At 36.5% G+C, this 13,879-nt stretch overlaps 1 protein-coding gene across 2 annotated transcripts in view; it reads right to left on the reverse strand.

The window, feature by feature from the left end:
- The window catches only part of LOC140378257 (hexokinase-1-like), a 66,129-nt gene that overhangs the window by 23,650 nt on the left and 28,600 nt on the right, over positions 1-13,879 (reverse strand). For both annotated transcript variants that reach the window (XM_072464018.1, XM_072464019.1), the window contains exons 4-8: positions 12,493-12,612; positions 11,583-11,678; positions 10,080-10,179; positions 2,453-2,636; positions 947-1,102 (exon numbers count right to left, since the gene is read on the reverse strand). In XM_072464018.1, the coding sequence (XP_072320119.1) occupies positions 947-1,102; positions 2,453-2,636; positions 10,080-10,179; positions 11,583-11,678; positions 12,493-12,612 (656 nt within the window). The remainder of the gene's footprint in view (positions 1-946; positions 1,103-2,452; positions 2,637-10,079; positions 10,180-11,582; positions 11,679-12,492; positions 12,613-13,879) is intronic.

Genomic DNA, 13,879 nt, shown 5'->3' on the forward strand with positions numbered 1-13,879 from the left:
TATCGAGGTCTTACAGGAGCTTCTGTCCTATCGAGGTCTTACAGGAGCTTCTGTCCTATCGAGGCCTTACAGGAGCTTCTGTCCTATCGAGGCCTTACAGGAACTTGTGTCCTATCGAGGTCTTACAGGAGCTTCTGTCCTATCGAGGTCTTACAGGAACTTCTGTCCTATCGAGGTCTTACAGGAACTTCTGTCCTATCGAGGTCTTACAGGAACTTCTGTCCTATCGAGGTCTTACAGGAACTTCTGTCCTATCGAGGCCTTACAGGAACTTCTGTCCTATCGAGGTCTTACAGGAGCTTCTGTCCTATCAAGGTCTTATAGGAGCTTCTGTCCTATCGAGGCCTTACAGGAACTTGTGTCCTATCGAGGTCTTACAGGAGCTTCTGTCCTATCGAGGTCTTACAGGAACTTCTGTCCTATCGAGGTCTTACAGGAACTTCTGTCCCATCGAGGTCTTACAGGAACTTCTGTCCTATCGAGGTCTTACAGGAGCTTCTGTCCTATCGAGGTCTTACGGGAACTTCTGTCCTATCGAGGTCTTACAGGAGCTTCTGTCCTATCGAGGTCTTACAGGAACTTCTGTCCTATCGAGGTCTTACAGGAACTTCTGTCCTATCGAGGTCTTACAGGAGCTTCTGTCCTATCAAGGTCTTATAGGAGCTTCTGTCCTATCGAGGCCTTACAGGAACTTCTGTCCTATCGAGGTCTTACAGGAGCTTCTGTCCTATCGAGGTCTTACAGGAGCTTCTGTCCTATCGAGGCCTTACAGGAACTTGTGTCCTATCGAGGTCTTACAGGAGCTTCTGTCCTATCGAGGTCTTACAGGAACTTCTGTCCTATCGAGGTCTTACAGGAACTTCTGTCCTATCGAGGTCTTACAGGAACTTATGTCCTATCGAGGTCTTACAGGAGCTTCTGTCCCGTCTGGTCTCACTTGACTCACTTCTCGATGGCGGACACGTGCTTGGTCTGGATGGTGCCTTTGGTCAGGAGCTCGGGAGTGATGCGTCCTTCAAACAGAAGCCCCTCTTTGGCCATCTTGACCAGGATCAGACGCACCAGTTCCCCCATGTACATCCCACTGGCCATCTTCTCAAACCTGAGGCAAACACCAGCTTTTATTCACAACATCAACACATTTATGCAATATTTATCATCCTGGAACAAATCTGACCCTCACTGGGATCGGCTGCATTATCTGAATGACCAGGACGGATTTGACTCACATAAGCAGATTGTTTCTTTCTTTCTTTATTTTAATTTCAAGACCATAAAATAATCTGATTTAAGTTTCCTCAAACATAATATGGCGCCTCAAGAAAACCCAACAACACGATTCATACAATAATTATACTAAACTATATGAATAAATAAGCTTTTTGTTCAATTGTTCTAATTTTTACACATTCTGTTTCCTTATCATTTAATCCAAATACATATACAATCACATTTACTATAACTCTCATATCTCACTAAGAGTTTTTTTTTTTTTAAATTGCTTTATATTTGCTCTTTTAATTCAGTCTAATTCCACACACTGAAGCACAAAAGATTTACCTAGTTGTCCACATGTGCTTATAAAGTTGATTTAAAGTAATTTAGTTTGACTAATATAATGACAATAGTCTACTTCGTCTAGTCTAATTTGTTTTCAAGGGACAAAATCAACTTTAATGAGAGTTTATCTTTATTATAACAGTGTTTCCTCGTCATTAGTTTCATTTTGAGTCCTGCATGTTTGATATTTAAAACTGTTTTTCCTGCAACTGAGGCTCAGAAAAGTCCTGTTTTGCCTTTCCCCCCTTTTCCCTTCCCCCTTTCCTCTTTCCTTCCTCTGTCCTTTCCCCTTTCCTCTTTCCTTTCCCCTTTCCTCTTTCCTTTCCCCTTTCCTCTTTCCTTCCTCTTTCCTTTCCCCTTTCCCCTTTCCTCTTTCCTTCCCCCTTTCCTCTTTCCTTCCTCTTTCCTTTCCCCTTTCCTCTTTCCTTTCCCCTTTCCTCTTTCCTTCCCCTTTCCTCTTTCCTTCCTCTTTCCTCTTTCCTTTCCCCTTCCATCTTTCCTTCCTCTTTCCTTCCCCTTTCCTCTTTCCTTCCCATTTCATCTTTCCTTCCTCTTTCCTCTTTCCTCTTTCCTTCCCCTTTCCTCTTTCCTTTCCCCTTTCCTCTTTCCTTGCCCTTCCTCTTTCTTTTCCCTTTCTTTCTTCTTTCCCCTTTCCTCTTTCTTCTTTCCTTTCCCTCCCCCTTTTCCCCCTTTTAGATTCCAGGTTGGGTTCTAAAATGTCACGTAACCATTAAACAGTTCTGCAGTTGTTTTGTTTCTTCTATTTTTAAGCCGTTTTAGATCAAAATTGCGCTCTACCAGAAGCCGTAAAATGATCGTCTGTTGTAGTTAAACACAGAGTAATATGTCCCTTGGATGTAGGATTCTGCTGCTGTTCTGCTGTTTTACTCACAGTTGTTTCCCCGGGTTGACGGAGCCTCGGTCGATCTCGCGGTCGAACTCGGTACGGATGTCTTCCAGGGAGCCGCTGTCCCCGAACGCGCCCCACTCGGTGTTGATGCACATTCGACCTTCGTCTCCCTCCACAAGGTCGATGTGCCTCAGCTCCTCCATGTAACACGCGTTTGTGCCGGTGCCTGGAAATGAAACCAGACCACCACTTCACCTTGTGCACCAGGAACAGAACGAACACATGAAAACCTGTCCAACTGTACAAATCCTAATACCGTCTCATTTAAATGTTGTTTGAAATGAAGTCGCGAAGACCAAGTAACCGATAAAGTATAGTATCGATACTGAAGAAAATGACAGTAACTGGACAAGATTTGGCCGTTCCTGAGCAGAATGATCTTGAGCTTAATCAGAACTAACTAAAGACCACAGGGTGTGATGGAAAGTGCATTTACTTTCTCTGTGGGAAAGTGAGGGGACATATCAGATTTTTTTTATTCGATCTGATACCATGTGATACTACGGAAAATATCGCAATATCAATCCAATGTTTTTAATTTTGCATCAATACGCCCATGACTATTGTGATACATGTACCACTGGTGGGGTCCTCCGCCATTTTAGTATTTATTTTATTTAGAGAGAAATCTGTTCTTTTTTTGGCCTTTTGGTTAATCATCATTTAAAAAGACTAATGCATCCGGTTTAGTCTCATTTTAGACCATGTTTAGTCTCATTTTAGAGCTGGTTTAGTCTCATTTTAGAGCTGGTTTAGTCTCATTTTAGAGCTGGTTTAGTCTCATTTTAGAACATGTTTAGTCTCATTTTAGACCATGTTTAGTCTCATTTTAGACCATGTTTAGTCTCATTTTAGACCATGTTTAGTCTCATTTTAGAACATGTTTAGTCTCATTTTAGACCATGTTTAGTCTCATTTTAGAGCTGGTTTAGTCTCATTTTAGACCATGTTAAGTCTCATTTTAGACCATGTTTAGTCTCATTTTAGAGCTGGTTTAGTCTCATTTTAGACCATGTTTAGTCTCATTTTAGACCATGTTTAGTCTCATTTTAGAGCTGGTTTAGTCTCATTTTAGACCATGTTAAGTCTCATTGTAGAGCTGGTTTAGTCTCATTTTAGAGCTGGTTTAGTCTCACTTTAGACCATGTTTAGTCTCATTTTAGAGCTGGTTTAGTCTCATTTTAGAGCTGGTTTAGTCTCATTTTAGACCATGTTAAGTCTCATTGTAGAGCTGGTTTAGTCTCATTTTAGAGCTGGTTTAGTCTCACTTTAGACCATGTTTAGTCTCATTTTAGAGCTGGTTTAGTCTCATTTTAGACCATGTTTAGTCTCATTTTAGAGCTGGTTTAGTCTCATTTTAGAGCTGGTTTAGTCTCATTTTAGAACATGTTTAGTCTCATTTTAGACCATGTTTAGTCTCATTTTAGACCATGTTTAGTATCATTTTAGAGCTGGTTTAGTCTCATTTTAGACCATGTTTAGTCTCATTTTAGACCATGTTTAGTCTCATTTTAGAGCTGGTTTAGTCTCATTTTAGACCATGTTAAGTCTCATTGTAGAGCTGTTTTAGTCTCATTTTAGACCATGTTTAGTCTCATTTTAGACCATGTTTAGTATCATTTTAGAGCTGGTTTAGTCTCGTTTTAGAATATTCTCATTTTAGAGCTGGTTTAGTCTCATTTTAGAGCTGGTTTAGTCTCATTTTAAACCATGTTTAGTCTCATTTTAGACCATGTTTAGTCTCATTTTAGAGCTGGTTTAGTCTCATTTTAGACCATGTTTAGTCTCATTTTAGACCATGTTTAGTCTCATTTTAGAGCTGGTTTAGTCTCATTTTAGAGCTGGTTTAGTCTCATTTTATACCATGTTTAGTCTCATTTTAGACCATGTTTAGTCTCATTTTAGACCATGTTTAGTCTCATTTTAGACCATGTTAAGTCTCATTGTAGAGCTGGTTTAGTCTTATTTTAGACCATGTTAAGTCTCATTTTAGACCATGTTTAGTCTCATTTTAGAGCTGGTTTAGTCTCATTTTAGACCATGTTTAGTCTCATTTTAGACCATGTTTAGTCTCATTTTAGAGCTGGTTTAGTCTCATTTTAGACCATGTTTAGTATCATTTTAGACCATGTTTAGTCTCATTTTAGACCATGTTTAGTCTCATTTTAGAGCTGTTTTAGTCTCATTTTAGAACATGTTTAGTCTCATTTTAGAGCTGGTTTAGTCTCATTTTAGAACATGTTTAGTATCATTTTATACCATGTTTAGTCTCATTTTAGACCATGTTTAGTCTCGTTTTAGAATATTCTCATTTTAGAGCTGGTTTAGTCTCATTTTAGACCTGGTGTGGTCTCATTTTAGACTATTCTCATTTTAGAGCTGGTTTAGTCTCATTTTAGAGCTGGTTTAGTCTCATTTTAGACTATTCTCATTTTAGAGCTGGTTTAGTCTCATTTTAGACTATTCTCATTTTAGAGCTGGTTTAGTCTCATTTTAGACTATTCTCATTTTAGAGCTGGTTTAGTCTCATTTTAGACCTGGTGTGGTCTCATTTTAGACTATTCTCATTTTAGAGCTGGTTTAGTCTCATTTTAGAGCTGGTTTAGTCTCATTTTAGACTATTCTCATTTTAGAGCTGGTTTAGTCTCATTTTAGACTATTCTCATTTTAGAGCTGGTTTAGTCTCATTTTAGACTATTCTCATTTTAGAGCTGGTTTAGTCTCATTTTTAGACTTGATATATTCTCATTTTAGACCATTTTCGACGAGGCGGGGTTTAGATCTAAAAAAAAAAAAAAAAAAAAAAGCAATAAAACCAAATAATAAGGCATTAAAAAGCCGACACTGTTTGTAAAACGGTTGCTAAGCATTCGTCTAAAACCTTGAGCTAAAAAGAGTCTTTGTGGGATCAAAATGGTCGAGAACAGAGTAAATTCCTCGGTATTAAAAACAAGTTTGAAATGTTAATATTGTGTTCTGAAATGCATGTGTCTCTCAAACGTTAACGCTGCAGAAGGAGATTTAAAATGTGCACTTTGAACAGAACATTTCAAATCTAATCACCATGGCAACACTTTAGTTCAACACTCTTGCTTGTGTGTTTGTATAACGCCGCTGCTTCAATAATATTGTAAACGTTGGACTTTGGCGCCATCGTCTGTCGAACTGCCGTCATTGCACTGAAGAGTAACTACCCCGTGAACATAAATTAAGTTATATTTTGCTAAATTTCAAACGTACAGCAAACTATCCATTTATTTAGTCAATTAAAATACTACTTTTAAGCTTAGACTGTTCTTATTCTCATGAAAGTCTCTCTTATACTTGGTTGTTTTACCATCATTAGATTCAGTCCATAAACAATAGGTTAGTTTACATCATTTCATGGCTTGGATTGATGTTGGTAAATCCTTGTACGAGTGTCAAATGTCCTTGTGTATGTTCTCTTATGATTTGTGTGCATTTTTAAAGATTTAAAAATGCACTGTTCTTGCAGGGAATTTGCCACTTACTTTGCAGAGAATGAAAATATCACGATAAACGATCATTTAGAAACGACTTAATGCCAAATGTCACGATTTCCATGATACTTTTTACAATTAACAATACTAAAAACACATGAGCTGCAATAACTGAATGATTTAAGTTGCAGATTAAAACATTTACGTGCTGTAGTTGGTGTGATTTACTGAGTCGTGGATGCAAACTATTCCATCCTCCTCAGCTCGAATGTAAATAAACTAATAATTCAGAAAAAAGTTTGTGATTCATGTCAAAATGTACGAAAAATACTGAGCCCCAAAAAATATTGTTCTAGCTTTAATTTTTGGAGAATGATGAGTCGATGACCTAGTTTGGTGTGATACAACCTGTGGTAATTGTTTATCCTAGTTTTACATCAGGAAAGTGGCAGTTTGGGGGAAAAAATAAAGAAAAAACAGAATCCCACTGTGATGTCATCAATAAGCGTCACGGCATCGAACATTCAGGGACAATTTACACACACGACTGACACACTTTTATGACAGTTTAATCATTTAACTGAATAAAGGTGTCAGATCATAAATATTGTGTAATTTCTATGGATTTTGGCCCCTGGTTTAATTATGGTCGTAACAGTTGTGGAAGCACTTCTGCTCATGTCCAACCAGAAAGTTATGATGCGTTCCAGTCTCGGATCTTGGAAAGACGTTTTCTGCGTTCCAGCGTCAAGTCAGAAAAACTATGAGTGGTACGTAACAGTGTGTGGACTGAAACGGCTCGAATCAAACAATAAACCCCCAAAAAGATGTTCAAATCAATCAAAATATGGATCCAATCGAGTTCATTTATAAACCAAGACTGTCACTGTTGCTTTTGTCGTCATTACCTCTGTATCTACCTCTGTATCTACCTGCGTTGCATCAATGGAATTTCCCCATGTGGGACAATAAAGGATTATCTTATCTTATCTTATTAGCAACATTAGCACAACATTACATTACAGGAGCAGGTTGACAGACAGCAGGGGGCAGTAGAGAGGCGCTAAAGAGAAAAGAACACCAGTACGATCAATATTTTAATTACGTGGAATGTAAAAACAGGAGCAGACGTGTTAAATCGGCTAACTCAGATAAACTCTGGGTTCTGGGAGTTTCTGAGTCGGTATTAGGAGATGTCAGAGCGCTCCAGTGTCAAGTTACAAGTCACAACTCGGACGTTCCAACCTCCGAGGACGACTGGAGCAGCACTACATCACCAACGTCGCCAAAAGTGTTAACGGGGGAAACATTTATCGAATCTTAAATGTAATCCTCACCTTGCGTTTTAGTCTAAACAGTTTTTTTTATTGTTAGAAAATACATTCACATTCAGCAACATACGTTACTGTGAGCGAGGTCGCCTCTCCGCAGATCAGACCTGTAACTTGCCCTGTGAAAGTGGTTGCCCTCGTGGTTATTTATGACACACTATAATAAATAAATCCTATTCATGACCATTTTAGAGTCAAAATTGAGTCTTTTTAATTCAATCTATCGTTTAAAAAATACATCTAAATATAAAGTAATTTTTTATTTGGTTGTAACCGCCATAGTAGTTTCCCATCAAGGCAAAACTAACAAACATGAGCCTGTAACCTGTGCTCTTCCTCCTTTGTGGAGAATAAGACAGCACACAGCCGTCTCATTTTCATCCAAACAGCTTCTTATTCAAATGGAACTCCATTACATGAAAAACATGGGTTTAGCTCCTTTAACAACAGATAAATGTAAAGAAATACTAACATGAGAGATTAAAGGTAACACTACAAACACAGGAAAGAAAGTTTGTGCTACAAATACTGAAAGCTTTTTGGTTATGAAAACTAAAACTGAAACTTTTCGTATTATTCTTATTTTATTTACAATGATTTGAAGGCAGGAAAGCACAACACAAAGTTATAGGGAAATGAATGATACAAACTCAAGGTAGAAAAGGAGGTAGAGTTCATCTAGATTTTAGAATTTTCGAAGATGTTTTGACTTCTTCTATTTGTGTCATTTTCATAACTTTAATTCAGAAAGTTTGATTTTGTAAAGCTGGACACAAACTTGAAGAAAAGTAGATTTCCCTGTTGTCTGGTCATGATCTCAGTAATCCTCAATATCATTACAATCGTAGTGTTTTTTTAATCACTATAAACACAATAAATGTTATATTGTGACATATAGTTTGGTCAATGAAACACATCCAGGTACAAAGCATCTTTCCTGTTAAGGTGAACGCATATTGTGTTCTGTCCCGTCTCATTAAATAAATAATAAACATAATAAAGCACTACAAAGCCCCTTCTCCACATTTGAACCTCTATGTGACACGTTAGACTACAGTTTTCAGTAAAACAAAGGGAATACGATTATATGTTATATTCTACCAAACGTTTTGCATGTTTTTCTCCAATTTGGCAATTTTAGTGACGTTTATGATGTCACTTCCTGGTTTGACGTGATAAAGGTAATTCCACCATTGTTACCGGTCATCCATACTGTAAACAAGGGCCAAAGTCCATTCAAATCATACAATAGTTGATGATTTGACAAATAATTAAACCTGACAACACCTTTATTTTGTTAAATGATTGTTCAAACTGTCATAAACCAATGATCAGTGGGAAAGATGTGTCACCATGTCAGAGTGTTCATTGTGTCACATTCATGTGCACATAACTGATGTAAATAGAGTGTTTATTTTACCATTATTATTATTAGTATTATCTTGCCTTATGCTAGCTGTTTTTATTTTATTTTATCTTTATTTTTCCCTCCATTCCTTATTAAGAAATGAGAGGTTCTGTCTATAAGAGTTTTGTTTATAAGAGTTTTGTTTATAAGAGTTTTGTTTATAAGAGTTTTGTTTATAAGAGTTTTTGTTTATAAGAGTTTTGTTTATAAGAGTTTTGTTTATAAGAGTTTTGTTTATAAGAGTTTTGTTTATAAGAGTTTTTGTTTATAAGAGTTTTGTTTATAAGAGTTTTGTTTATAAGAGTTTTGTTTATAAGAGTTTTGTTTATAAGAGTTTTGTTTATAAGAGTTTTGTTTATAAGAGTTTTGTTTATAAGAGTTTTGTTTATAAGAGTTCTTCTATTAAGAGTGTGTTTTAAACTAAAGTTATCTGTCCTTTCCCTCTGTATCTACTGCGTTGCAACAATTCAATTTCCCCATGTGTGGAAAATAAAGGAATATCTTATCTTATTATTCTCTAGAAAATGCTAACTGTTGGAGAAACTGTGGCGGGCCAGGAGGCACACCACTATCACATGTTTTGGGACCGTCCTGTGGCTCAGAAATAAGACGTAAGTTCACAAAGCACTGCACCCTCTGAACTTTAGAACTCTGTATTTGGGCCTTCAAACTCCTGCCATGGACACAATAAATGGATACCTTTGGAATGTACTTTTGGTGGTGGGAAAAAAGGCCATCACAAAGAAATGGATGACACAAACGTCACCAAAGATCAAGGACTGACATAGTAAAACTAACATTCTGACTTAATTTGAAAAAGGACAAATTTAACTGACAAGGCCGCAGTTATTTTATTACCTGGTTTACGGATCCGCCGCACTTAGATTATTGATTTCTACAGTATAAATACAAAAAATTGTTATAATTTTTTTTTATAAAGTACAACCGACAACGCAAATAGCATTAAATGAAATATAAAAAGCCGTATTAAGACAAAAGATAAGAGCGCGTGAAGCAATTTTACGCCAAAATCCTGCAGGAGTCATTTATTTTGGAAAGCATTGTTTCGGAGCGGCGCCGTCCCTGAAATTGAAATTATATTTATATTTCGCCCGCCTGTTCAATATATTTCATTTAAAAATCTGTAAACCAAGTAATAAAATAACTGCGGCCTAACTGATGATGATTTGCGACAGGGACTATTATATCACCAAACAACGTCACACTCAGACAAACATGATCCTGTCGTTTGGGCTTTGAACCTGGATCTTCAGGAGTTTATTTCGGGAGGATTTGCTTTTTTTCGTGTATGTTTGAGTCGCCCGAGACCTCAGTTGACTTGCCCTTTGGAGCCGCCCTCATCAAACACAGTTTACTGTTATTGACCTAAACTGCTGTGCTGTTGTTACCTATAATAATGCCCACTTCACAGCGCTGGTCGTCGAACCCGCAGGTCATCATGGTGCCGGTGGTGTCGTTCACCACGGCCATGATGTCGGCCTGGTAATCCTGAAAAAACACACCGTATTTCATCTTTTTAGTTTGATTTTCCCTCATAATTGTTGTCACTTTTTCATACTTTGACAAAATATGACCTTGAAGTAGCAAAAATGACCCTTTAAATGACCCTTTAAGGTGTACAATGTGACTTTTCTAATCTGCCACCTGCTCTAAATTGTTGTGACTTTTTCATACTTTGACAAAAAAATGAAATATGTTAAAAGGAAAATATGACCTAGAAGGAAGTAGCAAAAATGACCCTTTAAATGACCCTTTAAATGACCCTTTAAAGGTGTACAATTTGACTTTTCCAATCTGCCACCTGCTCTAAATTGTTGACTTTTTCATACTTAAAATGACCCTTTAAATGACCCTTTAAATGTGTACCATGTGACTTTTCCAATCTGCCACCTGCTCTAAATTGTTGTGACTTTTTCATACTTTGACAAAAAAATGAAATATGTTAAAAGCAAAAAGGAAAATATGACCTAGAAGGAAGTAGCAAAAATGACCCTTTAAATGACCCTTTAAATGACACTTTAAATGACACTTTAAAGGTGTACAATGTGACTTTTCTAATCTGCACCTGCTCTAAATTATTGTGACTTTTTCATACTTTGGCAAAAAAAATAATATATTAAAAGGAAAATATGACCAAAAGTAAGTAGCAAAAATGACCCTTTAAATGACACTTTAAATGTGTACAATGTGACTTTTCTAATCTGCCACCTGCTCTAAATTGTTGTGACTTTTTCATACTTAAAATGACCCTTAAAATGACCCTTTAAATGACCCTTAAAATGACCCTTTAAATGACCCTTTAAATGACCCTTTAAATTACACTTTAAATGACCCTTTAAAGGTGCACAATGTGACTTTTCTATCTGCCACCTGCTCTAAATGAGACTATTTTCAACCAAATAAATGTTGAAATGTGGTGACTGAAGGTTTCTAGACGGATAATAAAGTACATTATCATAAATCAGAAATTGTTTATGCTTTTTTTTTACATTTTGATTTGATAATGTCACTATACTGGTTATAAACTGTGATTTGTATGTGCCCCGTCTCCATGGAGATGACCTAAGCTTAATTCCATGCTGAAGAACATTCATGCAACATCATCTCCAGACAAGCAGGCGACAGACGTGCAACCAGAAATGTTACATAGTGCACCTTTAACTTAACATGCTCAGGATTTTGCTTTTAAACTGAATAATGACTCACTAAATTGCTACAAACTAGAAACATTGTTATTATTATTCACAGTAAAAGTTCTAAATGTTTTTTTTTGTTTGATTTTGCTGTTGGAAATTTGAAAACTTATTGAAATTTTTAAGTCCAATTTTTTTTTTTTTTTTTTTAAATTTGTTTACAATTGATATATTTTGCGATTGTGAACAAAAACTCACCCCTCTCTTCTTGATGGCTTTGTTTAGGAGCTTTACAACGTCCATTCCTTCGACGCCGCTGGACTTAAACTTCTTTGTCCACGTCAATAAAACGGCCTGCAAACAGTACATTTTTATTTAGTGTTTAGCCACATTGACATTGGCGAGGTCCAATTGTCTGTTAGTATTCACTTCACGGAGATGGTTGGAAACACATTTTAATGCCTCCGCTCAGCTCGATTCTCAGTCTTATTTAGCTATAATCAGTTTAGACCGGCAACAGTTTTTAGAATAATACAGTAACTAAATAAACCCACAACTGGCTAATTAGTTATTAATGTAAAGATAGTTTTATGTCCTAACTGACTTTTATTTAGCTGTTTTTGTGCCTCATTGAAACTTTTTCTTGTCTTCCGTACGCATGCATTCATAAAAAGTTATAAAATATGTGATACCAATGCAACAAACATGAAAAAGCTTGAATATCGTACACAGTTTACAGAAGCGGCCAAATAATTGAGTACGAGTAAGTAAGAAGAGTATTGTTACTTCAAAAAATATGACTCAAGAGTGTCCAAGAAATGTCTATGTGATTTATAATGTGAAGTTCATGGAATTGGAAGGACAAAACAATAAATAATGCACTAAATGTGGTGTTTTGCGCAAGAAACACACATTTTAAATCAAGTGCTTTTGTCACTTGTAGATTTATTCTCACGGGAAGAATATCAGAACTTTTACTCAACCAAGAAGACTATTCCACTGTTAAATGTATTAAGTAGGAGTAAAAGTATGCTGTCTCAAAAAGTACATTTTGTCCAACAGTTAATATTGTGCTGAGCGTTATCCACCTCTGCTCAGTTTTAGATGCAATAGTCCCACATTGTTGACACGGATGAGCCTCGTGAAGTGAGAGATATTTGGCGTTTACCTCGTCCAGTTTGGTCTGAGCGCAGGGGAAGGAGAAGGTGAAACCCACTGGGAGCTTCTTGTCTTTGATTTTCTGTTTCTCCATGAAATCTCCCAGACAGTCGGCCACATGGTCGAACAGCTGCAAGAGCAAAGGACGCGAGGGCAAGAGTTAAAGAGCAATAATGGGACTAAGTGTTAAATATAATGGAACAAAGTGTTAAATATAGTGGAACAAAGTATGAAATAACATCATAGAGCAAAGTATGAAATAACAATAATGGAACAAAGTATAAAATAACATCATAGAGCAAAATGTTAAATAACAATAATGGAACAAAGTATTAAATAATAGGGCTAGAACTAAGGATCATTCAGACATTTTAAATATATTTTCAACCAAATAAAAGTTAAAATATGGTGACTAAAGGCTTCTGGATGGAGAATATTTATAAATACAGTTTATTATTGATGAAAATTAGAAATCATTTATTTTTTAATTAATAATGTCACTGTCTTTGTTGTTTTGGAATTAGGTATATTTTGCATTAATACAACAAAATAGAATGTAGCTTTTGTAATGTTGCCATAAGTTGTGTAGGGAATTAATATGTCATTGATAATCATGATGCTTGATCAGATTTCTATTTGTATTTTGTACAATCTGGTCTTTTATTACACCAACACATATTTCCTCTTGATTGATTCAGCCCTTTTTCAGTTGTTTCTACATCATTGTATAGATTATTATTTTTTTCCATCCCAGTTACTTTGGGCCTGAGGCATATAATAATACATAAACTAAGTACTTTGCTCAGAAGCCAGTTGTCCCCAGCAGTTGTCTTTATGGTGATTGGTAATGATCCTCCTCCAGCTCCAGTGGTCGTCGATTGACAAAAACCTGTTGATGGATCTAGTTTCTGTCCAGCAGCTGTCCCATTATAGCTCTCTTTTTTCTCTCTGTTTTGGCGTGTTATGTTTCACCTCGGTCTCCAGCTGTTTCCTCTGTAGCAGGACTTTGCCCATTAAACGTCCCTGGTCTGGTTTGATTCTGGGTTATTTTACACTAATTGCACAGTGAGTGTTAGACAGCTGCATGTAGAGCGTTAATATTGCACTTAGCTACAATAATAAAGTTATAATTGAGGTTTGCAATAATTGACACATGACATTTTCCTTGTGCTTAGCTCTTAAGAAATTAGAGGGACTTTAATACTGGTCATGTGTATATTTCACTGAACAAGAGGACAAGACAATGAAGCATTGTATAGTCGTCCTGCATCATGTGACCTTTGTGTCCTTATGGCAGGGAAGAAACGGCATTAGTGAACGTAAACAAGTCTGAAATGTGGCTTTTGGGTTTATCTTTGCCATTCAACAAAGCCTTAAATGGCAAAACATCTTACATC

The sequence above is a fragment of the Eucyclogobius newberryi genome, unplaced genomic scaffold, assembly GCF_026437365.1.
Source record: "Eucyclogobius newberryi isolate DKJ021-1_F unplaced genomic scaffold, fEucNew1.0.hap1 SCAF_4, whole genome shotgun sequence".
NCBI lineage: Eukaryota > Metazoa > Chordata > Actinopteri > Gobiiformes > Gobiidae > Eucyclogobius > Eucyclogobius newberryi.